The sequence below is a fragment of the Calypte anna genome, chromosome 1 (assembly GCF_003957555.1).
Source record: "Calypte anna isolate BGI_N300 chromosome 1, bCalAnn1_v1.p, whole genome shotgun sequence".
NCBI lineage: Eukaryota > Metazoa > Chordata > Aves > Apodiformes > Trochilidae > Calypte > Calypte anna.
The window spans coordinates 138,998,787-139,026,172 of NC_044244.1; the positions used below are offsets into that span (position 1 = coordinate 138,998,787).

Genomic DNA, 27,386 nt, shown 5'->3' on the forward strand with positions numbered 1-27,386 from the left:
TTTCGTTCAGAAGTAAACTCTATACAATTTTACTATCACTCAACTAATTCATCTGAAGTCAAGGAGAAAATGAACTTTTATGCCTTTGCCATCACCAACTTGGAGCCATAATGTGAAAATTCCTATTTCCTGTCATGTGAGTGTAGAAAAAGGTGTTCTTGACAGTGTCTGGATTAACCTGTTGCTTGCTAAACACATCTGTACATTCTTGTGATGTATACTGAATAAAGGGGAAATAATGAAAAAAATGTTTGGAATATTTCATCACATGCCACCATCCTTTTGTCCTGCAGTGCTGCCTGAAGTTCAGTTTGTGGTTATAACACAGCTGGGCACTGTTTAGGTTTACTTTTATTTTGATTATTTTTTGGACTTGTCTTTTCTAAAACTAAACTTAGAAGAAAAAAGGGACTGCAGGACTGTAGTGAGTTCTGAATTTGTTTAACACTCAGTTTGTTAACCCATAACAGATATGACAAAACTCAACCCCAGCAGCTGCCAAGTCTATTATCCTCAGGGCAGAAGTGAAAATTAGAGTAAGTGTAAGCTACTTCTACTTCTTTATTGATGCTCATATGATTTGGGCTGAATATTTACACAGGGCATTTCCATAGCTGGAATTTCAGTATTTGCCAGAAGTGATAGATTTTTCTGAAGGATGAAAGCAGTGCAAAACTTTTATATGGCTTTGTCAATCAGTTGATTGCATTAGATAGTCCCAGTCAAATTGTATCACAATGTATGCCTGTCTCTGTTGTATGGACATATCTGTGTATATGCATGAGTTTATACAAATATCTATAATAATAAGAGAAAATAAAATAATTTTTAATCTTGGTCCAAGATAGGCAAAATGAGTTTAGTAAAGTACAGGATATTTACTGTCCTAATCTTACTGCAGATAGTGTTATATGAAAATTGCTCATGTTGTATGAAAGAGAATTATACTATGCATATGCCTTCATAATTATCTGAGAAATGGTTTATTTAACAACAACAGCAAAAAGCAGTGATACAATTCCCAAGTTTTCCTCATAGCACACCCCTGTTACAGTTTTAGCAGCACTGGAAGTAGTGACTTACACATTATGAAATCCAGTATGAAGTGAAATTAAAAAGAAATGCTTTTTCCTGTCCTTGATTTTTTAAATTTTTTTTCAAGAAAGTGGTTTAATGAGCAGCTTAAGCCAATCTCCCACCCTTCAGTGCAGCACAGCTGCGTTTTCCTGCTGTTTCTCTGTGTTGGTGCAAGCAAGCATGCAACTGGCAAGACCTCACCAGGCTGAGTGTTTTTCTAACATGCAAGGTTAGATCCACATCACATCAGCAAACTGCTGCTCTTCACAGAACCACAGAATCATCCAGGTTGGAAAGGAGCTCTGAGATCATCAAGTCCAACCCTTGATCCACTACCACTGTGGTTCCCAGACCATGGCACTGAGTGCCACATCAGTCTCTTCTTAAAACCTTCCAGGGATGGAGAAACCACCCCCTCCCTGGGCAGCCCAATCCAATGCCTGATCACCCCCTCTGTAAAGAATTTTTTCCTAATATCTAACCTAAAACTCCCCTGGCAGAGCTTAAGTCCATGCTCCTCTTGTCTTACTGGGAGCTCTTGCTGTGTTGCTACTCTTTGTTGACACAGGGTAAGGAGCAGTAACACATGGATGTGGACCACGATGGGAGTGGGAATGCCCTTTGCAGTCCATTTAATGAAACTCAGTTTTCCCCCCACTTGCAGACTTTCTACAAGCATTCTCTTTTTTGAGGGGGCAGTCTCCATGATGTGATGGAGTGGGGGATATGGCAAAGGGTGCTGATAAGTTATAGGGTGCTCATTGTTGTAAGACAAAAAGGTGTCCTTTTGTTTTAGTGGCTATGGTGTTAGGGTGCTGCTCATGTCCTGCTTCAGGAGATGGCCTTCAGGGGAGGCATGGGGTGACCAAATGTTTCTGTACTTTCCCTTTAGTTTTTTGTCCCCAGGTTCCTCTTCCTTCCTCAGTTTCATGCCATCATCAGCACCTTTACTTCTTGGTACGTGGCTTCGCATCCAGTCACTACTACTTACCAAGTCAGCTGTTGTCAAAAAATACCTTGAAACTGGAGCTAATGTTTCTTTCCTTTGCAAAAGACAAAATGCATGTATGATATTTTGCTATGTCTCACTCTGAATAAAAAGAAATGAGGATGCTTGTATTTGGACCTTGTTAAAAAAAACTGCCATGCAAGACCACCAAACTAAATGCACCTCTTAAATAGTATGACAATAGAAGCAAATACTACTCAATAAATCTTTTTTTTTTCCCCTCCTACAGGAATATTTTTACCCGAGATACTTGGGTGAGTTGCACCTTTTACTTTCACTTTGTGGCAGTGCAGGTATGTGGTGCCTAACACTGGAGCTTGTCACAGCTGAAGCCTCTGCTAAGGAAAGTGATGGAAATCTGATTGCAGTAAACATGCATTTCTAACTTTAATGACAGACAGTATGTCCTTTATGTGATTTCAGTTTTTACTTATTTATGGATTTACATCCAGAGTTCCTTTATGGGTTTTTTTTTCATGTTAAAATGTTGGTGTTGCATTTATATCTGCAGCTTGCAGCAATAGTAAATATTTTGAAGTCTTCTACCTTTTCCCTTCTTTAATTAACTTATCACATACCTGATTTCCTGATTAAAACAATAACTGATTGATCCACTGGCTTATTCTACTAACCTTAGCATAGTCATGGCATCATATTGTTGTCTGTTTGTGCTTAATATGTAGTACTTAAAATCACAAATGCCAGCTGTTTTAGAAGACTGTATGCTTTTCAGATTTTTAAAAAACAGATTTAGTAGGTCAAATTTGAGTAGCTACTAACATGCTTTTAGAACCATAGTAGCATCTGGTAGAGTGATCATCCTCTTCAGATGGCTTTTAGCTCTACTGTACATCAGAGCTAAAAAATGTTGATGAACTTAAAAATTCTAGAGTATCTGGGAGGTTATAATATTGCATAGATTTTGCTCCTACCCTTCAAATAATTTCTTAGTGAATCAGCTGGCCAGGTATGATTTTACATGCTTTGAACATCTGCCTTGCCATCATTATAATAATAACATTTTCATTTTCTGTTCTTCAGATTGTATTCAGAAATATGGGTCGCCGTATACAAGGAGTCCTGATTTCCTTACATGCGTTCATAGTAAGCATTTTTGGTTTGTATTTTGTAGTTATATGTCCTCTCATTGTTATCTGAAGGAGTGGAGCAGCTCAGCCATCTCCATTTGTTATAATATTTTAGTACTGACCTTCCTATTCTCTAGGCTTGAGGCTCCTTATCACTTGTCCAATATAAGCAACAAAACAAAGCCTTTTCCCTTTTATAATCTATTGCCATCTCACTTTCAGTGCCCTGGTATTTTAACATGCAAGATATTTCTTTCTCACCACTTTCCCAAGGTGTGAAGGGAAGAAGGATGAGAAATAGGGTTGATCAGGAGGTTATACTCTGTGCTTGGCCTTTAATTTTATTTTTTTCTTGGATGCTAGCTTTGGCTTACACCTGCTATGGAACCTTAAAAAAAGCTTAAATTCAAACCCAGGCTTGTGTCAGGCTTCTCACAGCTTTAGGTAAGAACATCAGTTTCACACCTAGCACGACTGCTTTAAAAATTGCAACTTGTAAAAATTCAGATCAATTTGGAAGTCAAACTGGTATCTGTGCAGAAGGGGAAGGAGTATTTGTTCATCACTAACAGAGATCAGAATTAATGAACTCTTCTAATACCTTTCCAGTTCCTTCATAACAATGCTAGGAATGTAAAGAATATTCTTTTGGGAGCAGATAAGTCCACATGGGGAGAAAATCACATGTATGTGTATGTATTTTTCATTTTTACCCCTGTGGTCCAGTCTCTTACTGGGGTCAAGTTTCATTAGCCATGCGTTCACACCAGTGCTACCAGAGCAGGATCAGAATTTAGTCGAGCTTTGACATTGATGAACTGCACTGCAGCATCCTTTTTTGATGAGTGAATCCCAAGGCTAATAATTGCTATCTCAAGACCTGCCCTGACCCAGTGGAGCAGTAGCATTTGTGGATGTCAGTGTACTCTGAACTGGGAATTCTCAGACCTGTGGTACCCACAACAGCTTTGTCACACCAGATGGTTCATAGTGACACAGAAGGCCCAATGCTTGCTTTTACTCTCCTGTGTGGCACAGCCAGGAGGTGTGAGTTCCTGCTGAAAGTGATGGCATCAACTGGGAACACTTGTTCCAAACAGCTAATAGTGTGTTAGAAGTGCAAGTCTAAAGGATAGTGATGAAAAAATCTGAAACAATGAAAGCTGAATAATAGTTTTCAGGGATTTTTGCCCATTGCAGATGCAGTGGTTTGGGGAAAAAACCATAATATTTTCCCCTATTAAAATGTTTTTAGATGATTGAATTTTGGCTTGCCATTGCCAATTCACAGAAGTAATGGAGAAGGAGCCTGAAACACACTTGGAAGGATGACAGGCTTTGTGCTTGGCCAATTCTTAATTTTTCACAGATGCTGCCAGAAGGTTGTGTAGCTCTGTGGGGCTGTGCTTGGATGATGCATTTAAATTGTGTTTCTTAACAGGCTGTCTTCCCTTAGAACAAGGTAGTGGAAGGTTCTTTTAATCTGACATACAAAGACATAGCACAACCTAAGGGCCGGAGGGTGATCAGCTATATGAATTAATAGAGGAAATAAGGCACAGATTTTAACTGTGGAAGTGATTATGCAGCTTAGCAGAGTACTTGAGGATTATCATTTTCCTAAGATCTTTAGATCAGGGTTACAGGATTCGGAGAGGTAGATGCAGGGGTTTCCAGCATAGGTGCCTACATGAGCAGTATTCCCATCACAGTCAGTGGAGAGTTAATCTGCAGTTGGAGTTCTTGAGGGGTTCCACTGACCAAGTCGTGTCTATGCTAGGGAGAGCTGAATCATTTAATGAGATCCATTTATTGTACTGATTACATCTCCACTGACCTATATCAGGAGCACCTTCTAGGGAGCTGGCAGAATTGCATGACTGTGAAGCCACCAGGAGAGTGTAAAGCTGTATCTCCTGTTCTCAAGTTCTCAGGACAAGAAGAGCAAATTATCAGCACAGTGTTAATGTGATAGCAGTGTCTGTGGTTGTCCTGCCATTTCTCAGGTGTTGTGATAGGGTGGTATTCTGCTGGGCAGGGTTATTTCCATCTGGTTCTGAGAGGCACATCAGAATCCATCAGGAGCAGAAGAATCAGGAACTTGACAATACACCAAATCAAGCGTTACCCTGATGACTTTTTTTGCTTATCAAGTGACTTTAAAATGTCACTGTGAGGCTTAGTTTGTGCTGCTTAAAAAACAAACAAACAAACAAAAAAACCCCCACAAAACCCAAAACACAACAAAACAGACTTGGGTTATTATACCTAATCCATTTCTATTTACTGTATACAAATTCTGGTATGCCTAGGAAAAGAAAGGCTCATCTCCTCCACCTTAGCCCAGCTTCTCCTACCCCAGCTCCTCTACCTGCAGCCCTGTGCCCACTAGGCAGTGATTTACTGGGAGGTATCCAGCTGGTGGATGTTCAGACAGCCCGTGGAGCTGTGTTTTATTGTGTGTGGCCAGGCATCTGCCTTGGCTGGGGCTTTTATACAGCTCTGCACAGATGGAGTGGTGATGGAGAAAGATAATGAGGCCTTGTTTCTAGTGAGTGGGTGGTTATTCTGTGAGGCTCTTAGGATTTCCTGTAGAGTTTTCCTGGGTTCTCCTTGCCTACAATGGAACACCTTCCTGAGGCTCAGGATAAATGCTTATCTTCTACATGGCATAGTCCTAGCTAGAGGCTGAAGCTGTGCTGGTTACAGAGGAGGAAAGTGAGACACTGTCTGGATCTAATATGTTTTGGCTGTATTTTGAAAGGGGTGGATGAAATCACAATTAGAAATAGAGATTATTTTAGTTGTGGAGATTTGCAATTCTTTATGACCTTTTTATAGAGCTCCTTTCTTTGCTTCAGCTATTTTGTACTAACTGATTCAGACCACTATATTTAATGATAGCCATTGCAAATCATCTTTGATGGTGTGAAAGGAGTGGTGAAAACATTTATATTGCACAAAGTGCCACATGTAAAGCAAATAAAGTGTGGTAATCTTGATAAACTGCGTGCAACACTGTGTGCTGCTAGCTTAGAACTATAAAATGGTTTAGGCTAAAAGGGACCTTTAAAGGTCATCTAGTCCAATGCTCCTGCACTGAGCAGTCACCTAGACCAGGCTGCTCAGAGCCTCATCCAGCCTGGCCTTGAATGTTTCCAAGGATGGGGTTTCTGCCATCTTTCTGGGCAAACTGTTCCAGTGTCTCACCATCCTCACTGTAAAAAAATTCTTCCTTATATCTAGTCTAAATCTACCCTCTTTGAGTTTAAGACCTTTATCCCTTGTCCTGTCCAAACCAGACTCTGTCCCCATTTTTCTTACAAGCCTCCTTTAACTATTTAAAGGCCATGTAACTGCAAACTTCAGGTAATTCAATATGCAGTGTAGCCCAAGAATCTGACTATTTTTACTGATAATCATAATAGAAATGCTATCCAATATTAGAGTGTATGCTCTTGCCTTATTTTTATGCCTGACATCACACTGGTTTTAATGGCTTTCCAAAAGGCAAACCAAAAAGATAATGGGACAAACTGAAACACTTTTTGCCTGTAACAGTGACCCAGCACTGACCCAGCTTGCCCCGGGAGGTTGTAGAGTGCCTGGCCCTGGAAATATTAAAAAACTGTCTGGACATGGTCCTGGACAACCAGTTCTAGGTGACTCTGCTGGAGTATGGGGTTGGACATGTGACTTCCAGAGATGCCTCCAATTTCAACCAGTCTATGATTACTGAGATTCACATCTAAGGCAGTCAGTGCAACAACAGTGCTGTCTGGACATCAGTGGGTGTTGCTTCTGCCTGCTCTCACAGAAATAGTGAAATTTTTTCAAAGCAGGTTGTCCTGAAGGGGACTTCCAGGGTCACACAGAGGAAGTTAAAAAGACATGTAGAAAGAGTGTAATCCTGATGAAAGTAGGAGTGTATCCAGTTCTTAAATAAACCCCATATCAGAAGTCTAACTGGGCTATTAATTTGCAAACAGTTCCTCTCCCTATCTGCCTCCCTGCTGCCCCATATGCCCATCAATTCACAAGTCATGTTTCCCAGTATCAGGAGGAGTACATACTGCACCTTGGTCCTACTGAACGTTGGTGTCAGCAGAACGAGTGCATGAAAAGGGCTCTTTGCTGCTGCTCACTCAGTGTGTACACACTGAGGACTTCTTGCACTGCAAATCTAGTATCACAGACTAAACTTGGCCTGCAGAGAGCTGTTACTAATCAGGTGCACTGAATATACTTGTCTGGTCCACATTTCATAAATTATTCCTTTTATCTGTACTGAACTGGGTTCCTGTTGAGTTGTAAGTATGTGCTGCTAAGATTGTAGGATTGCAGAAGGCATTGTTAGTGACAGCAGTTCTTCCTTTAAAGCATCTCTGCTAACTGCAGCAGCTGCAGCAATCCCTGTATCCTGCACCAAAAGGACTGGGCAGAATCACTGCTTTGTAGATGTGCCCCCCAGCCCCTCACTGGCACAACAAACTGCCCCATATGTTCACCACAAGAGAAGCCTGGACATCATACCTTCATGTCATAGGACTTGCTTTTCCACTGCTTTTCATGTGCTGGTGAGCACAGAGAACAGTGGGACTAACCGTGTAACTGCTCCAGTGTAGAAAGTCAGTCCCATTGGGAATATACATACATTTTGGCTTGCTATGGCTCTGCTTAGGTTCAAATGCTTTCTGTAGAAAGTGACATCCAGGGTAGACTGGACCATGTCTAAAGTTCATTCAAGTGTAGAAGGTCTGCAGAAGTGCTTTCTCTCCCCAGCCTCACTGCTGAAGGGGGAAAAGCCCTCTGATGATGTGATCTTTGCAGTCTACAGAATGAGCTGCTCCTTCTGGTTAAGGTTGTGGAAACAGTTAACACATTTATGTTTTCTGAAGATCACTGATCTAGAATGCCTGTGTAACAGTTTACTACTACATGAGAGCTACCAACTATTTTTTTATAGGGACAGGGGTATTCTCTCATCCTGCCTTTAGCTATCTCTGCAAAGCAGTTGCCCTGGATATTCTGCTAAATGAGTAGGTGAATTTGGACAGGTAGCTTCTATTTTTCCAGCAGTCATGATATTTTGATGTATGTTCCTCCAATCCTCCCCAAAGTATGGTGGTCACTCTTGCTTCTTTCCTGTGGAGAAAATACATTGCCAACTATTGGAGCTTGGCTTAAAATCGGTGGGAGATTTCGCTCTGTGTTGGTCTCATAGGAACAGAGAGAGTCTGTCTGTCTGTCTGTCTGTCTACCTCTGCAAACTGGTTTGTTACCCTTACACCACTAATACATTAGTGTTTCTTGTTTGTTCTTTTTCTGTCTAAGAGAAAATACAAGTTCAGTAGCTCTGACAAAAATTACAGGTTTAAACCTTTGCTAGCAGCAAATCTATCAGCCCTGGTAAGGTCCCCAGTTGAGCTACTAAAGGTAATTGAAAAGATTATCCATTCTTCCTTGAGTACCTTAGTTGGTACCTGCTTTTTCTTTTCTCCAAAACCAGGGGGAGTAGAATGAACTTTATTTAAAAATTAGCTACTTTGAGTTGTTTCTTTTAGGATGTGACTGACCTTCAGATAGGGGCGTAGCTCACTCCCTTCTGCAATAAAATGAATTCTGCTGCTTGTGCAAAGTTCTTGGCACAGCTTGTTTGGCATGTGAGCACTAAGATTTAGCTTCCAGTGTTGCTGGGTGTGAGTATTTCTGAGTGACTCCCCATTACTGTTTAAGTTTCTTGACTTTTAATGAGAGTGAATTACCAGTTTGTCAGTAACTTCAATGTACTGTTCTGTTGTTGTTTGTTTTTTTTTTCATTCCTGACATAAACCAGATTTGCCAAACCAGTGTTCTCCTGATCCTTGTCACAAAGAAGGGACCATCAAATGTGAAGATCTCAAGGGGGACTTTTATTGTGAGTGCAAGCGTGGCTGGCAGGGTAAAACTTGTGAAAAAGGTAATTGGGTTTCATTATCTTTTATATCTCTAGCAAAGATGTATTGGGTTTTCCTGTATTCTCAAATGGTCACTGATACTGTGCTGCACAGTTCAGAAGTCACAGAACTGAACCTGGATTACACACCTCTCATGTCTTTACCCTTCTGTGAATGTGGTAATTGTAAGATCAGCATTTTCTATGTGCCTTGAATGGATCTCAGCTTGGTCTTGGCAAATCTAAGAAATTGTGTTCCAACTCTCTCTCCCACCCCTCTGAAAGTGGCAGCAGAACTACAGCTGCAGTGGCTTTTCCAGCAGAACTGCCTCCCCCTGTTGCAGTGAGCCCCAGGGGAACAGATCACAGACTGCTGTCCCTGGGAATTTGCTCCATGTTCCTTTCTTGCACCTCTGCAATGAGGACAGCAACTTTCAGCAAGCAATTGGGGTATGGCTGATGGTGCACAAGCAGATTAAATTTGTCTGCTAAAGCATCCTTGCAAGGAGGACCTCATTCCAGTTCCACTTACATCCCACTGTGTATTCCACCATCTCCAAAGACAATATTCAGGCAGAAATTATCTGTACAAGAATTCCCAGGCCTCAAGAGGGCTTTCTGTATTCTTTTATAAGACAGTGAAGTTATTTTTCCCTCCTCATGTTTTTTGGTTCCTTTTCTTATTTCTGCCTTCAAGGCTGCCTGTCAGGGCCACTGCTTTTCTTCCTGCCAATGTTAAATAATTGCCAGAAGTATTTGCCAGAAATCGCATTCAGCCAATCAAGTATTGTGGCAACCAAGACAGCAGGAGATCCAAATCCTCTTCTTCTGATGTAAATACTGTGAGGAGATTATAGGATCACTCACAGGCAGATTATTTGAGTGTTTGAGGCAGTCATCTGAGCAGTTGCTTTGAGAACTCAGCAACTGATCAGTCTGAAGCACATCCCTTCTTCTACTTACACCAGGCAATGTGCTGTTCTACCCATCAGCTCACTCCAGAGCCCCATGTACAAGCAGGACACAATGAGGAGGTGGGGACATGAAGGGTGAAATCCAGGCACTACTGAATTTGATGGGATTTTGCTGCTAACTTCAGTGGAGCACTGTATAGCTCACAGTGCTCAAGAGCTGTAAACTCAAAACTTTGTGTTCTCACGAGTTCTATAGTAGTAGGAATATATTGTTTTATTTAAAGCTTTCACCCTGAACTTATTGGTCATAGTATAATTTTTAAAATTAGTTATGATGTAAAATATATTCATTATAATTATACTGCTTCTGCAAAAAACTTCTTTGCTTCCACCATCACTGAAGATACTCTTGTGCATTCTCAGAGCTCTGAAGGACATACTCAGTTACAGTTCTTTTTCTGCCTTTTTTGTTTTTTTTTTTGATTTAATGAACTTGAGCCAATGCACTTGTAGTGTTTGAATAAAACCTTTGTGATTTTTTTTATTTATTTATTTTTATTTTATAATCACTGAGTTGCAGCTGTAATAGGGTTTCTTGTTTGGCCTTTTGCCTTCCCAAGGCCTGCCCCACTCTTACCCTCTGTGATTACTTACAGAAGTGAAAACCTGACCCTAGTACTGATGCTTTCTTTTGATGCAGATATTGATGAGTGCAGGACGCAGAATGGCGGCTGCAGCCACCTCTGTCTCAACAAGCTCGGCAGCTACCGCTGTGCCTGCTACAGTGGGTATGCCCTCAAGGACAGCAAAACGTGTGAGGGTAAGTTTTGATGGTCTCTCAGGTTTGCTTCAGGGGATGCTCAGAGGCTTCTGGCTGTATTTTGCAGCACTGAGCATCCCCTGCCCACTCCCCAGCCCAGACGGGACTGGTGTCCTGGGTGCCCCAGCCCGGCGCTGCAGGTCCGGGCTTGCTCCATCACACTGGTGGGATTCACAGGGTGGTTCGTGGCATGGGTTGTGCTGAATTAGTTCAGCTGGTCAGTCCTCACGGCCTGGCTTTCAGGGGAGGGTGGGCTGGTTCTGGTTTTGATTCTTTCCAGGCTCATGGTGCGGTAGTATATGAGCCCTTTTGTTTTCTGTTGTGGGTTTCTTAATCTCTAAACTTGGGTATGTGCAGCAGCTGATGAATTCAGGCAGATACAGATGGATAAATTCCCTGCAACCGAGTATTAATAGCTGTAGAAAGGCCCTGTTGGAGATTGGCAACTGTTTCACACAGTAGCTGAGAACAGAATGTGAGGATCTGAAGTATCTGATTGAAACCATGGCAAGAATTTACATAACCAGAACTTAAGCAACTGAGATTTTAAATGTGTTAAGAAATTGCATGCTGAGACATGGACTCATTAATGATCGTAAGTGGATGTTAAAGTATTGCCTGTCTCCTGAAAAAACAGGCAAGTCTCTGTGAATACCTCTCACAGATGGATGTCACAAGATGTTTCAAAGCAGTTTACACACCTGAGCTGAACAGTGATGCTACCAGCAAAGCCACAAAGAGCAGGTTTTTGTTTCTGTGTCACTTCCACTGTTTAAAGTGATTACACCGTATCCCTTTCTAATGGGAGCAGCTGCACAGAAGAGCCAATTCCTCTCTTGAATTGTCCTCTGGTGCCAGCTGGCATGGGCAGGTGGATGGCAAATGGGCTCACAGTTACATTTGTTTTCATGTTTATGTGTGTTTGTATAATAGCACTGTGAATGTAGTGTATAAGCATAGGCCAGCTCACTCAAACCTGGGAAAATCACAAAGTGTGATGTGGTTGCAGTTTTAACCTGTACTAGAAGGCAAAAGTAAATATTAAACTCTGAAGATACTGCAAATGTTTTGTCAACACCAGGATTTTGCTGGGTGTTAGTTAACATGTTAGAAAAGGCACTTGTTTGGTTTTTATGGACCTCTAGTTCCAGTCGATTGCCTGCCTTTGTGGTGAGATCCCACAACATCTCTCAGGCATGACTTGTTCTCTGGGACAAACTAGGCTGCTTAAATGCCACTTTACCACTACAGAGCAGCAGATTGAGATCTCAGTTTTGTGAATGTGTGATAAAGGGTATTTTGCTTGTCTGAAGAAGGAGTATGGAAATCTGTGATGCTCTGCAGGCTGTGTGTTCCTTCTGTGTTCTGGTGGAAATAATACTGCATTTTAACCCAGTTTCAGCCCCCAGGACAGAGTGGGAATTTTTGGCTTTGTGGGAGCATTTTTTGCTTACAGTTGTTCACCTGGCTCACTTTGCATTGTTTTTTCTGATAGTGGCTAACAGCTTAAAGAAAGGAACAACATCTGGTTTTGAAAGTATGAAGTAACTTCTTATAACTAACCTTGAAAGCAAATTCTTAAAGGTGCTGGTTTGTTTCAGTTAAAAAAATAAAGGAGGGATCATTTGACCCTGAGCCCACTCCTGTGTTCAAATGGTGAAGTGATTATGCTCATCTGAAGAAGTGTTGCTTAATTTCTTGTTTTGCAGACATAGATGAATGCATGGCATCAACAGACATCTGTGGAGAAGCTCACTGTAAAAATTTAATAAGCTCCTATGAATGTGTTTGTGATGCTGGCTACAAGTACGATAACTTGAGAAAGACTTGTCAGGGTAAGTTCATGAAAAAACATCATGTTGGTGTTTATTACATTATTTAAAGCTATCAAAACCCAGAAGTTTTATTTCAGGCTTCAGTAAAAGCTTTTATTTTTTTTTTCTTTATTTAATTGTACTTACACACTAGATTTCTGCTCCATTTCCCTAGCTGTGAGTTTGCAGTCATCTTTGAGCTCACTGCGTTTGCAGTCATCTTTGATGACTTGAATCAAGCTGTACGAGCCAGAATACTGAGATTTCTTGAATTTATGACAAGTACAAGATCTGGTGGAAGGTCAGAAGCGTCTGTGCATGTTTCTGCCTCCCTTTGTAGGTCAAGAAAAGTTAAAACAGTAGCTGTTATTCTTTCAAAGCCTGTCCTCTGGTATTACTCTGATAGAGCAGCTTAATATACATCAAAACCATGCACAGTTCTGCTGGCTACACTGCCTGCAAGCTCTCTCAGTGGAGTAAGTTTTGAAAGAATTCCAAGACTACCATTGTTCCCTGCCTTTTATCTTAAGTTAACGTAATGATTTCAATCACATGCCAGCCAACCCTACTGGGCTTTAAGTGTTCATCTCTGCCTGAAGAGATCCCTGTGGGCCATGGCTGATTGTTTTCCTCCATTTGTTTGCAAAGCAGATGAAAACAAGCCCAAGGGGAAAAAAAAAAAAAAAAAAAAAAAAGAAAATAATGAATGAAAAAGTCAGCTTTTACTTGTCTGATGAGGATCCAGCTTCTGAGTAGCAATGAAGCAAGCAGTCCCTGAGTTGAACCTGAGCTGAAGGAGCAGCACAGGCGTAGCAGAAGGGGCCTGAAGGGAGGAAGTCTTGTCTAGAAGTTAAAGCCCTGGTCTCTGAACCAGCAGACAAGGAGCTGAGCTCAGCTTCCAGCCTTCCCACTAATTTTCTGTGTGCGTTTGGGCATCTTAAATCTGTCTGTGAAAACAGATTTGTGCTAGATGCTAATTCCAACTCTTCCCTCCAGTGAAGTTGTGGTGTAGGGTGAGTATAGGCTGGGGAGCCCTTGGGAATGCTCCAATGAAGGGTGCTATGAAACAACACCAAGAGTGGTTTTTTTCATGTTTAAAGAAACTCAGTTGCTGTTTTCTTCTCTCTTCTTGGCTGGTTTTGTGTAGATATAAATGAATGTGAAGAAAAACTCTGTGAACAGACCTGTGTGAACTCACCAGGGAGTTATACCTGTCACTGTGATGGCAGAGGAGGAGTAAAGCTTTCCCAGGACATGAATACGTGTGAGGTATGTATCCATTCTATGATTCTGTGATTCTCTGTTAGTCTTCATTGCTGTAACTGCAGATCAGGCCTTCATTTTATGTTTTCAGTTAAGAATAACTGATGAAACCAAAGCCATCTGAGCTGAGTGACCAGCAGGAGGGAGTCATATTGGCGAGGCCACATCAGCTGGGGACAGCAGCTCTCCTGAAAACAGTATTTCCCCTTAAAGTCAGACTTCTCCTGCCCCCATTCCAAAAAGAGCCTGCCAGTGTTAGCCCTGACAGCTCTTGGTGTGGCTGTGAGTTGCCTCTGGCAGCACACATTTTTCTGAATTAGACCCATCAGGACAGTGCAAATGTCTCAGGGACTGAGGTGTAAGTTACAGACCAGCACTTGACACTCTCATCTTCCAGGCATTTGAGGTGGTTGAACAGTGGTGCAGGATGCCTCTGTGGAAACCAACCAACCAACCAACCAACCATCAACAGCAAGTTCTTAGCACATTTTCTGTTGCAGGCATGATGCTGCAGTACAAAACCTTATGCATACTCTTATGAGTATAATTTCATTTTGCAACAGGAAATCATTCCTCCGAGGCAGATAGGAGGGTGGAGACAAGGAAAAAAAGAAATGTTCTCAGTGCCAAAACAACTGTGTTTTGAGAATATAAACACTGAAGTGCATTAACATGCTTATATGTATAGCAACTACCTGAAAAAAAGAAGAGGTTTACTCCCCGATTCTGCTGTATGAGGAGAATAAACACCAAAAATGTGTTTTGATTATAGAACATAATACCGTGCGTGCCTTTTGCTGTTGGAAAAAGTATTAAATCGTTGTACCTGGGGAGGATGTTCAGTGGCACTCCTGTTATCAGGCTGCGCTTCAAAAGGAAGCAACTGACGAGGTGAGGACAATTTGGAATGGCAGTCGGATGCACTGCCCAGTATCAATGCATGCAATGGAGTTAATTTGTTACAATGGCAATTATTCCTATGATTTGTTCCTTATTTGTTTGGATTACGGAGTCCCGTAAGGCAAAACATTATCCAAACCAGTAAATGAGAAAGGCAGCCATGACCGCAGAGCTCCTGAGATAATTACTGAAGCCCAGCAATATATTCTTTATTCTTGAAATTATTTTAAAATCCATCTTCCCAGCCTAAGCCTTTCAGGAGTGCATTAAAAGCTAGTACATTTTATCAGAGCATTGTGTCTGTTAGAATTGATGCTATCTGTGTGGAAAGTACTCTGTGGTTTTTGAACTCTGCATAACTAATCTATTTCTTGGCACCTGTGCGGTCAGACTTGTGGCCGAGTTCGACTTTAGAACCTTTGATCCTGAAGGTATCCTTTTCTTTGCCGGAGGCCATCGAGACAGCACTTGGGTCGTCTTGGCTCTGCGCAACGGGCGGCTCGAGCTGCAGCTGAAATACAATGGGATCGGCCGCGTCACCAGCAGCGGACCAGTCATCAACCATGGCATGTGGCAGACGGTGAGTCCAGAGCACTGCTGAGGTCTCACCCTTGCCTGGCTTGTCCCTGATGTCGTCCCTCTGTACCCTCAGCATCTTGAGTCCTGTGTTCAGTTCTGGGCTCCTCACTACAGGAGTAGTGTCCAGAGAAGGGCAACAAAGCTCATGAAGGGCCTGGAGCACACACAGGTCCTGTGAGGAGGAGCTGAGGGAGCTGGGGGTGTTTGGTCTGGAGAAGAGGAGGCTGAGAGGAGACCTCATCACCTCTTCAGCCACCTCAAGGGAGGTTGGAGTGAGGAGGGAAGCAGCCTCTGCTCTCCTTAGGGAACTGTGATAGGAACAGAGGGAATGGATGGAAGCTGCATCAGGGGAGGTTTAGGCTGGATGGTAGGAAATATTTTTTCACTGAGAAAGTTTTCAAACATTGGAATGGCCTTCCCAGGGCAGTGGTGGAGACACCATCCCTGGAGGTGTTTAAGAGGTGTTTGGACCTGGTCCTTAAGGACATAGTTTAGTGGTTAGCTTATGGTGTTGGTCAAAGGTTGGACTGGATGATCTTGGAGGTCTTTTCCAACCTAAAACATTCCATGATTCTGTGATGAGGTCTAGCAAGTACAGCTGCACTTTGTGTATTCGCTGTATTTTTGTGAAGATTTTTTTCCAATCTATCCATTCAATGCATGTTAGTATCATAGATCACAGAAGAATCATAGAATGGGCTGGGTTGGAAGGGACCTTAAAGGTCATCTAGTTGCAGCCCCCCTGCATGAGCAGGGACACCTCCCACAAGACCGGGTAGCTTCAGGTCCCACCCAGTTTCTCCTTGAATACTTCCAGGAATGGAGCTTCCACAACTTCCCTGGGTAACCTGTTCCAGTGTCTAACCACTTTCCTTATATCTAGTTTACATCTTCCCTCTTTCGGTACATTATACATCCTAAGGTCACAGCAGGATATTTTTCCTAAGAAATTGAATTATACTTTTATATCCATTGCAAACTTGGCTGGTCACTAATCTGTACAACTCGAGCCTGCCAGAGAAGACACAGTTCCTCTGGGATGCAGCAGTGCTGAGATTTCTTCATGTTAGTTCAGAAGATGTCTTCTGGCTATGGTAAGGGAGTAAGAGGGAAGGAACTCAGGAGCTGTTGTCTTAAGGAAGTTTCTAGGGGTCAGTTGTTTGGCATGTGGAGTGCATGGTTGGTTTTGTTTATTCATCTGTTTGTTTAGTCACAAGGCTCAGATAGTCTGAGCCCTTGGCAAATCCCTTATGCTGCAGTATCATTTTTTAAACTCTCTTAGAGTTGTTTATATACAATATAGTCCATTTCCCTCATAAAGATATCCATTAGAAACTAAATGGATATCTGCTTACTAATAAAATAATCCCAGCAATCTCACAAGATGATGCACTGCATCCTGGAGCTTGTAAGGATTCATGTTCCTGATGCCCACTCAGAACACCTGCTGGTGCTTCAGGAAGCATCCTGGTTCTTACTGCTTGTGATAGGATCAGGAAAAACCTCCCTGTAGTATGACCTATACTAGATTAGCAATTTATATATGCATGTTCTCACTTGTGCCTTTTTTCCTGCTTTCATTTTTTCTTATTTAAATAGATCTTTTGACTTTAAAGTTGATGTGTCTCTTGGAGAGGGGGTGGGAAGTTCTCCATTAACTTGCATATGAGACTGGTAACTGAATAATTTTATGATTTAGTTTTTTTAGTGCAACACCTGAATTATTAATTAAAGAAAAAAAAAAGCAAGGTGGGAAAACTTTTGTTTCTAATGAATGCACAGAGAAGTCCTTGAGAGCACTCATTGTCAACCACTGACATCTGGTAGTGTTTCCAGCAGATGAGATGATGTTTAATTCAGTTACTGCCACTGAAACAATTTTAGTTTCCAAATGGAGAGTTGTAGAGGTTCAGCAAAGCTGTAGGCAAAATGGATGCTGTAGTGTATGTTTACACTTAGGAAAAGCCTCAAGCCAGTGCTTACCATATATGTTGTAAGATTTGTTCTGCTAATTTGAAATTTGAACTTGTAATTGCTTGCAGAGGGAGGATGGCAATGGAAGATGTGAAAAGCAGAGTTAGTGACACTTGACACAAAAAGCAGTCATTACCACATTAAACAATTTAACACAGGAATGTAGCATACTTATTAAGTGCCAGACCTTATTATGAAGTAGTTACAAATTTTCCTGTGTCAGTTTTGGGGGCAGTAGTAGCTGCAATGTATTTTCTTTCTTCAAGTAATACAAAAATGCTCTCAAACACGTAAGAGTTAGGGGGAGATAAACAAAGGCTGTGTTTGCTTTCAGCAGGGAGAGAAGCCAGTATAATAAAAGTAGTGTCATTTTTAGGCAAGAATTACTGTTCTCCTGCCAGCCAGCAGTGTTAGGGCTGTTATCCCCAGGTACCATCATAACCAACAAATTGCTTTGGTTACTGCAGCCACACAGTCTGTGGGGTTTTTTTTAGAGATTGTATAAATGCCCTGAGAAACCCCAAGGCTTTTTGGGGCAGTGCAGACTAAGCTGTGGGTGCTGTGAGAGCAGGACCTTCCCTGAGCAGTGCAGGTGGACTGGAGCCATCTCAAAGGAGGGGAGCAGAGGAAGGAGCCTTTAGTCTCTTGATTTCATGGTTGGCTTACCTCTGAGATTTAAGATGCTGTTTGTCTTGCTTGGGTGCTGGTGATTTCCCCCTTCTCTGCTCTGTTTCCTTTTCCCTCGTCTCTGCTCTGTAGGTTCTGTGTTCTCTTTTGCTCTCTTCTGTTCTCTTCATCCAGTGTCACCCTTGTCTTTAAATGCTATTTAATTTGTATGACTGAGTGATGTTACTCCATTTTATCCCCTCCCTCATTTCCTGTTTTTCCTCTGTCCAGTATGGTTTTTGATTTGGGAAATCCTGTTGAGGAAGGATTATTTCTTTTGATGTGTCACCTTTTATAAAACATATAGTCACATCGTTAATTTTAATTATGGATTTGAATTTAGTTTTCAATCTGACCTTCTGTGAAGCACAAAACCAACAACAGAGATCAGAGTCCAGATTCAAATGCAGTTTTGAAGCCTTACCCTGGAATTCAGTGTGCACAGGATCAAGCTTTTAGTTTTGTTTAGACCTAGAACATGGAGTTGGATACTTGGGAGAGCTTTATAAGGGTTGTGATAAAGTAGTAATTTTACTATTTAACTTCCAGCAGATGAAAAAAACAATAGCTATTTAAAAGCAAAACAAGAAAAAACACAAGCAGTGTATGTCTTTTGGTCTCCTGAGCAAATCTTGCATACTTTATGAAGATACAAAGGCATTTTCAAAACTTCAGGCCAGTATTTCTACCTAGGTATTTTCTCTGATGTTAATCCCTCCTAATCTATTTTTAAATTACCATTCTCCAACACTGAGAACACAAACAAGCAAGCCTCAGGAAAAACTTACGATGTAGTTACAATCCAGCTGGATGAAGTGGCATGTATGAAATGATAGTAGAGAATGCATTCACCTTCTGTTTGTTTAGCACTAAAAAAAAAAAAAAAAAAAGCCACCATTTTGTCTTATTTTCAGTTTTAGTTTAGTACTGGAATGCGGAAAGTATGATTAACAAAAATAATAACCTACCTGCACTGTTAAATGTCAGGACTGAAGGTTAAGCAATTCCAAGCAGATCTGTATTTGGCTTTAACCCTGTGGCTGCCTTTAGTCTCATCCCTTTTCAGTTTTGTCCACCTGCTTTTCAGCAGAGTTGATAGGCAGGCTCTGTGCTGTGAGATATCTGGGACAGGGATCCAAAACACAAAGCTGTCTGCCCTTATGGCTCACCATATGGGAACCCTTCACTATGAGAGCTGCCTGTCTGATCATCCCCAGGCAGACTACCGAGGGCATCAGCCACCTACTCCTTGCAACAGAAGGAGGGAACTACAGGAGTCTGCTAACTACTGAAATGCTTCTCCTTTTGGTTGATGGATGATGGTGGTGCACCAGCAATTAAGCTTTGAATATAAGGAACCATAGCCAAAACTGCCAGAGGGCAGCGTGAAGCAGGCTGAACATAATTAACTACTCTGGAATTTGCTAAGAGCTTCCATGGGGTTTAACCACTTCTCCTCTGGAAGTTTCTACTGATTATGGGTTTCACAGAATTACCAGAGTTGGATGGGACTTCTGGAGACTATCTAGTCCAGCTCTCCCACTAAAACTGGGTCACCTACAGCACATTACACATGACTGCTTCCAGGTGGGTTTTGAATATCTCCAGAGAAGGGGACTCCACAGCCTCCCTGGGCAGCCTGTTCCAGTGCCCTGTCATCCTCATATTAAAAAAGTTTTTTCTTATGTTTAAATAGAATTCCCTGTGTTCCAGCTTGTGCCCATTGCCCCTCATCCTCTCACTGGGCACTACTGAGAAGGGTCTGGCTCCATCTTCCTTGCACCTGCCCTTTAGATACTTATACTCATTAAAAAGGTCTCCCCTCAGCCTTCTCTTCTCCAGGCTAGCAAGTCCCAGCTCTCTCAGCCTTTCCTCACAAGAAAGATGCTCCAACCCACCAGTCGTCTTTGTTCCCCTCCACTGGACTCTTCTCCAGCAGTTCCCTGTCTCTCTTGAACTGGGGAGCCCAGAACTGGATGCAGTGTTCCAGCTGTGGCCTCACCAGGGCAGAGTAGAGGGGGAGAATGACCTTGATTGACCTACTGGCCACATTGTTCTTTATGCAACCCAGGGTTCTGGTTGCCTTCCTAGCAGAAAGGACATACTGCTGGCTCACGGATATTTTTGTATCTATTAGGACTCCCACATCCTTCTCCTCCAAACTGCTTTTCAGCTGGCCCACCCATAACCTATATTGATGCTTGAGATTCTTCATTCCCAGGTGCAGGACCCTACACTTGCTCTTATTGAACTTCATCAGGTTCTTCTCTACCCAGCTCTCCAGCCTATCCAGGTCATGCTGCACAGCAGCACAGATCTCCAGAGTGTCAGCCACTCCTCCCAGCTTCTCTCTTGTCCAGGTCATTGATGAACACGTTGAACAAGACCAGACTGAGTATTGACCCCTGGGGGACACCACTGGTTACAGGCCTCTAACTTGACACTGCTCCATTGACCACCCTCTGAGGCCTGTCACACAGCCATCTCTCATGGCACCTCACTGTCCACTCATCTAGTTTATGTTCAAGATCAGAATCAGCTAAGAACTCTGTCTAATATTTTCATATTTCTATATTGTTATTTTCTATACAATACAATAAAGTTGCAGAAGGCTCTGAATTTTGGTGGCCCTGCCAGTTGCAGGATTTCTTCACAGATTAAACGCAGCCCAGGTAACACTGCAGCCAGCTTTTTCCCATTTCCATTTGCTTGTGGCTGCCCACAATCCATCCTAGGAGCAGGGAGATGGTCTGTGCCAGCTCCTTATGGTGCTTTGACTGAACATGAGCCAGCAGTGTGCCCAGATGCCCAAGAAGGCCAACAGCATCCTGGCCTGTATCAGAAATAGTGTGGCCAGCAGGAGAAGGGAAGTGATGGAGCCCCTGTACTTGGCATTGGTGAGGCCACACCTCAAGTGCTGTGTTCAGTTCTGGGCCCCTTACTACAAGAAGTGAGGTGCTGGAATGACTTCAGAAAAGAGAAATGAAGCTGGTGAAGGGTCTTATGAGGACTGGCTGAGGGAACTAGGGTTGTTTAGCCTGAAGAAAGGGAGGCTGAGGAGGGACCTTATTGCTCCCTTCAACTACCTGAATGGAGGTTGTAGTGACATGAGGGCTGGTCTTTTCTCCCAAGCAGCAAGTGAAAGAACAAGGAGAAATGGCCTCAAGTTGCACCAGGGGAAGTTTAGATTGGATATTAGGGAAAATCTCTTCACTGAAGAATCTCTTCGCTAGAACAGGCTGCTCAGGAAAGTGGTGGAGTCACCATCCCTGGAGGTATTTCATAGAAGTGTAGATGTGGTACTTAGGGACATGGTTTAGTGGAGGATTTTGCAGTGTGCTGGCTAGATGGTTTGACCTGGTGCTCATAGAATCATTGAGGTTGGAAAGGACCTTTAACATCATGAATTCCAACTGTCATAATCTTGAAGTTCTTTTCCAGCCAAGGTGATTCTATGATTCTGCACCCTGGTGCATTAGGGCAGCTGTGTCCGTGACATGGAGTAGAGGGATCTGAGTGAGAATTAGCTCAATAGCCAGGGGAGCTGAGCCGGTTGGACTCTGGCTGCTAGGACCTGTGGGCTCATGTTTCCACCTGCTGAGAAGACTTCACAGCCTGCCAGTGCTCCAAAAAAAAAAAAAAAACAACAGCCTGTTTGAGACTGGTTTATGTGTTTCCATGGTCCATAGTGGGAAGGTGTAGATATTACTCTAAACAAGCAAGCTTCAGACAAGTAAATTCATGTCCTGCAAGATACAGCAGGGTGCAATGCATCGGGTGTGAACAGTGTTTGATGAATATAAACTGGACTGGACTGGAATCCTCAAGAGAAGAAAAAAAAATTGATGTTCTGTGAATAATTTTTTTGACTGCCAAATTCACTTAATCTTTACTGAAGACTGCAGCCCAAAGGGAGTGTCCAGGAATAAACCTGCTTAACCCTTTCATCCTTCACATTACAGCTACAGAGAGAGAGAGCTCAATGTGGCTGATGGGAACAATTTTGGTGCAGCTACTCTCAAAATGCAAAGAGAAAAATGCTCATGACCTCAGCTGCTAGCAGGGAGAGGGAAGAACAAGTCTAAGCAGCCACTGAAATAGATAATTGGTCCTATCCAGTGGCTCACTGATGGAGGCAGCATCTGGTTATCCTAGTAAGGAGAGCTGTATGGATGAAAAGTGGTTTGGTGGAGTTTGTGTCATAGACTGAGAAGGAGTGATGTCTTAAAGATAATGAAGTAAAGGAGGTGTTCTTCTCTGTAGGAAGAAAGGGATTGTCTTCCATGACAGCTACAGAACACCCCATCGGTGGCAGGACCCAAGTCCCACAGCATCCGGGCTGTTGTTCAGCAGCCTACTGCATGTCAGCTTTGTGCTGTGCTTCCTCTTCTCCCTTCACAGAGCTGGCTGCTTTAGAGTGCTTCTCTGTGCAGCTTGGTTGTAATTAAAATTATGAGCTGTTTTTGAAATTTTAATAGTGATAGAATCTTCCTAGAAGTAACTAATCAAGACATGGAGGTAAAACTTGCAGAGAGCTTTTGAAAGAAAAAATAGTTCCTATTAAATATTTTTATTACCCTTGATATGGCATATTTTACTGTTCTTTTTTTCAGAGGTCAGACTGGACTTAGTGTGACTGGAAAGCTTCTGCATTATCTTTCACATTTTCTGCCCTTCCATCTTTTCCTTTCACATGCCATTGCAATAGGAAATTCCTCACTGATAACTCATTATTGCATATTTTGCATAGAGCAACCTACAAGTGTCATGTAGTCAATCCACTTGTGTAGCTGTTTTGAAGTAGCTGGACTGTCTTTGCCTTTAAGGCCACCCCAAGTTGCTTTCTAGAGGAAAGGTTTATATATCAAAATGAAATGTAACCTAAAGTTAGACAAAGAGGCTTGGGGACAGAAAATATTTCTCCACTAGGATTCCACTGGTGGTATCTGTAGTTGAGGCTGCAGATACTGAGTTCTTTAGATACTGAATTTTGCTATTTACAATTTTCTTCCTTCAGATCTCTGTTGAAGAAGTTGAGAGAAGTTTGGTTATAAAGGTCAACAGGGATGCAGTTATGAAAATTGCTGTCTCAGGGGATCTGTTCACTCTAGACAAAGGACTGTATCAGCTGAACTTGACAGTAGGAGGCATTCCTTTCAAAACAAAGGACCTTATTCTACCAGTAAGTATAGCACAATCACTGATGATGTTTTGCATGCTTGAAGGGCTTGATTTCATCTTCTCTTGGGGTAATGTAGGTCCTTCCTGAGAGCAGTTCAACCTGCCCTGAAACAGGTGGAATTAGCACCTTCTGGATACAGCTTTCTCTCCACTGACTATAGAGGGAGCCTAAGGCAGTAGCAAAGGTGAGACCCCTTATTTTTTTTGGTTGGTAAGTTGGGGTGAGACTTATCACACCCTTAGCCTGCAGAATTAGGACACAACAAACCTGGAGCACATGACAAAATTAACAGTGGTCATGCTGTGACCCTGTGATGCTGCAGGGGGTCAGTGGACACAGCACTGGAAGTCTGGAAACAGCATTTGGGGCACTTTTTGTGTTGTGACCGAAGTTTGTGCTTCATATACCTTGCATTAAAGTTTTGCTGTTTGCTTTTACTGTTTCAGCTTATACTGAAGCCCAAGGAAACATAGCATCTTATTTTTCTTTATTTCCTCCTAATTCAAGTTGATAGGACATACAAGCTAGGGCACTGTTTGCGTGAGATGGGTTGATTGCTCTGTTTCTCAGCTACTGCTCAGGCTGGTTTAAATGCCCACCACACACAGAACTGACACCTGGCAACCCCAGTTGGCATCTCTTTATTTCTAAATGAGGTGAGAAGCTTGCTGCACTCTGACTGGAAGTGCAGCAGCTGAGGAAGGCTCCTGTTCCTCACAACAAGTCATTCAGGGCCACTGCTTGTCTTAAAGCATTAAGCCCGAGGTGTGGTCTGAATATAGGATTGTGAGCCAAAAACTCCAGAGGTTTTTATCCTGGCTCAGACACTTAATTCTGTCTCTGCTTCAGTTAATTGGTGATAATGGTGCTGATTGAGACGCTTTGCAAGGAGGCTTCTCTTTATGTACTGTTCACATCTTTAATGCTGACATTTGGTGTGGGATAATGCAACTAAAAGCTGGAAGGAGCAAGGTGTGTGCAGAGTGCTGTGCTCATCTTGTGGTTCAAGCACCCCTCCTTTAATCCAGAACCCAGCAACTTACACCAGGATCAGAGGCAACATCTTGTGTGTCATGAAGGCTGTTTGCAATGACACAGAGCACTGGAGTTTTTTAACTCCAAATTAGCTACCAGGATCTGCAATTTAGAATTGCAGGGGTTACAGAGCTTTGGGTACAGAGCTTTAGAAGTAAATCACACTAATGTGATGTGCAGCATGTAGAAGCAGCTATCAAGAACAGAATCAATACAACCAAATCAGCACCTGCATTAACTGATGCCCTCCTGTCCTGTGGAAAGAAGCTAAGCTCAGGGGACTTTCCTGGGGAATACTGACCAGTTCCTTGCTTGGAGTTGCAGGATTTGGGTTGCTGCCAGTTGGTTTTTGTGTGCATAAGACATCAAAATGGTTTCTTCTATTTAGTATGATAATATAATTCAGTATTCATCTGCACCCAAAATCATTTATTCTTCACTGAACAGTACTTTGAGGCATGAGATACTGCTTTATCTTCCCAGATAAACTCTCGGCTAGATGGCTGCATGCGGGCATGGAACTGGCTGAATGAGGAGGACACCACTATCCAAGAGACTGTAATGATGAATGAAAAGATGCAGTGCTTTGCTGTAGCAGGACGAGGATCTTTCTATCCTGGCCGAGGTTTTGCTGTGTTTAATCTTAATTACAGTAAGTGCTTTTTTTTTTTTTTATATCTGACTTGTTGTCCTGTCATTAACTGTGCTTGGCTAGTAAACAATTTAAGACTTCCATGAATGCTAGACTCAGTGTTGATCAGTGCAGATCTGGTAGATGTGGATGGAGAGAGAATAGCTGAATGTATGGTTCAAAGCAAAGGAATGATAATGTATGATGGTTAGAGCCATTATGAATCTCACCAGGATGGATTAGGTTCTCTCTGTGTAGCTTGAGTAATGCATTTCACATTCAAGATGGTTCCAGTTCATCCTTGGCATTAGGGGCTTCACATCCCTCTATCAGCAGGTGATTCGAGCAAGATCCACTGTTTCCTGCTAAAGAGGGAGAGCTGCAAGCCACAGTGTTGTATCTTGAGTTTATGATGGACAGAAAATCATTATTGTCTGTAGTAAAATGTCAGAGATGAGATTCACTCAGTTGCACCTGGGACAAAAATAGTAAACATATCCCTGATACAAACTGAATGAAATTGGCCTAGATAGAGTAATAACAAGTTTCAACCCAAATGTAACCATACAGATTTAGGTCTCAGGTTATTCTGTTTGTTTAGATGTGCAATCAACTGTGTATATTTTTAAACCTGCACAAGTGCAAACTGTCTATTTTAGTTTTGTGTGCATGTCCTCCTCTGCAGAAACCTTCTGTTCATCACTGTGTGGATTTTTCTGCTGTGCCATTGTAGATCAGGGAGTGTCAGGTGTCTTGTCACCTTGTTTACCACATGGATTCAAACCCTGCAAAGTGCAGACAATGCAGCATTTAAAGAGCAACTGACAGCACTAAAGGCCTCAGCACCTGCATTTTTATACCTTTTTCTACAAAGAATCATCATCCTTTTTTTGTTTTGTTTGTAATGATAAGCTTTACAAAGAACTTAAAATATTTCCAGATATGGTTGACCAGTGAAGCTAATACTATTATGTAAAGAGGTTGCAGAAACAGTACTGAATTTTTTTCTTTGTAGCCAGCATCACCTTTTAAATTACAAGGGTACTGGGTCAGTAAGATACCAGAGAGTGTAATTCAGAGTTCAACAGATGAGATAAAACATCCAATTTTTCTGAGAGGCTTGTGATCTAGAAGTTATTAGTTGGGTGAGCAGTGTAGAATGCCTATATACTTTTGCAGTTTAACACCAGCTTTCATAGAAATGTTTCCTGTATATCAGATTTGGACTTATATCCTCAGTGATCTGTGGACAATCAGAAATGTTGCAAAAAACATGTGCAGTGTCTTGCAGCAGTTCTTTGAATGTGTTGGATCAACAACTTCAGGACTATCAATCTCTATTTGTGATAAAAAAGTTTAACCTTGTCCTTTGACATGCTGAAAGGTAGCAGAATGCAGAAGCTGACAAGAGGAAACTGATGCCATTTTCTTCTCTGATTTTATGTCAAGGTGCTTTGGAAAATTTTTTTTGAGTAAAGGAAATGTGTCAATCCCTCCATGTGTCATCCATCTATCCTCTTCTCCAGGCAGAAATTGCACAGCCTGCACATTTGACCTGTTAGTCCAATGTTTCTCATGCTATGCATTTCTTTTTCTGTAGTCCAATCCTCTTCTGGAAATGAAAGCAAGACAAGCTGGGGAATAGAAGTAAATGCTGCAATTCAACCAGCAACAGATACTGGTGTGCTGTTTGCTCTGGTTACAGAAGAAGCATCTGTCCCTTTGTCACTGTCCCTGATTGACTATCACTCCACAAAAAAACTGAAACAACAGGTACAGCATTTTTCTAGAGAAGGCTCCTTGCCATTTCCTGGGAGCTGAGAGTCATTCTCAAAAAAGAGTTGTCAGGTTTGCTGCCTGCCTCCTATTTGCACCCACCAATTCAGAACATGGTCTGAGACTGAGGTGCTTTGCTGTAGATGTCAGAGGGACCTCTTCACACGTGTGGTCTGGGTAAAAGATGGTACTGGTCTGTTGAATGCAGATGTATTTTGTTATGTTTTTATGGCACAGAAGCTGTTTAATGCCAGAAGCAAATAATTTCTGTTCTCTGAGCTCATCAGTAATAGTCCCAAGGTAATCAAGAGGAAGGCTTAGGTATCACTTCAGGTGCTATGAAAGGACACCTGTGTTGGAGTGCTGAAGCAACCAGTTTAATGGTATAAAGGACTAGATTTCTGGCATTACATGAGTGTACATCAGGAATGATTTCAACTAAAACCAGCTTTTCCAAGCCAACTTTTCATTTATAGTACAGCAGCTGTAGTCTGTGTTGTTCCAGTGCAATATAGCAACCCCTTGAAGACCCAGTAAGAATTCTTTGTGAGAAGACAGTGGTTCTGACCAACAACTAGTCCCACTGGTTCTGCTGGGTTTTCATCTATTCAAATGAGCTAAGAACATGATCAGCAATAGTTGTGAGACTAATTCTCTGATGCTTTTCAAAATCTTTGTGAACAAGGCCATAGGGGGGTCATTCTGGTCCTGGATAAGCATGAC

At 42.1% G+C, this 27,386-nt stretch overlaps 1 protein-coding gene across 1 annotated transcript in view; it reads left to right on the forward strand.

Moving 5' to 3' along the window:
• Positions 1-27,386, forward strand: part of GAS6 (growth arrest specific 6) — a 44,588-nt gene that overhangs the window by 12,702 nt on the left and 4,500 nt on the right. Inside the window, exons 3-13 of the mRNA XM_030449973.1 lie at positions 2,316-2,340; positions 3,128-3,190; positions 9,011-9,133; positions 10,724-10,843; positions 12,553-12,678; positions 13,805-13,926; positions 14,693-14,811; positions 15,211-15,400; positions 23,057-23,221; positions 24,740-24,908; positions 26,488-26,660. Coding sequence (XP_030305833.1) covers positions 2,316-2,340; positions 3,128-3,190; positions 9,011-9,133; positions 10,724-10,843; positions 12,553-12,678; positions 13,805-13,926; positions 14,693-14,811; positions 15,211-15,400; positions 23,057-23,221; positions 24,740-24,908; positions 26,488-26,660 — 1,395 coding nt within the window. The remainder of the gene's footprint in view (positions 1-2,315; positions 2,341-3,127; positions 3,191-9,010; positions 9,134-10,723; positions 10,844-12,552; positions 12,679-13,804; positions 13,927-14,692; positions 14,812-15,210; positions 15,401-23,056; positions 23,222-24,739; positions 24,909-26,487; positions 26,661-27,386) is intronic.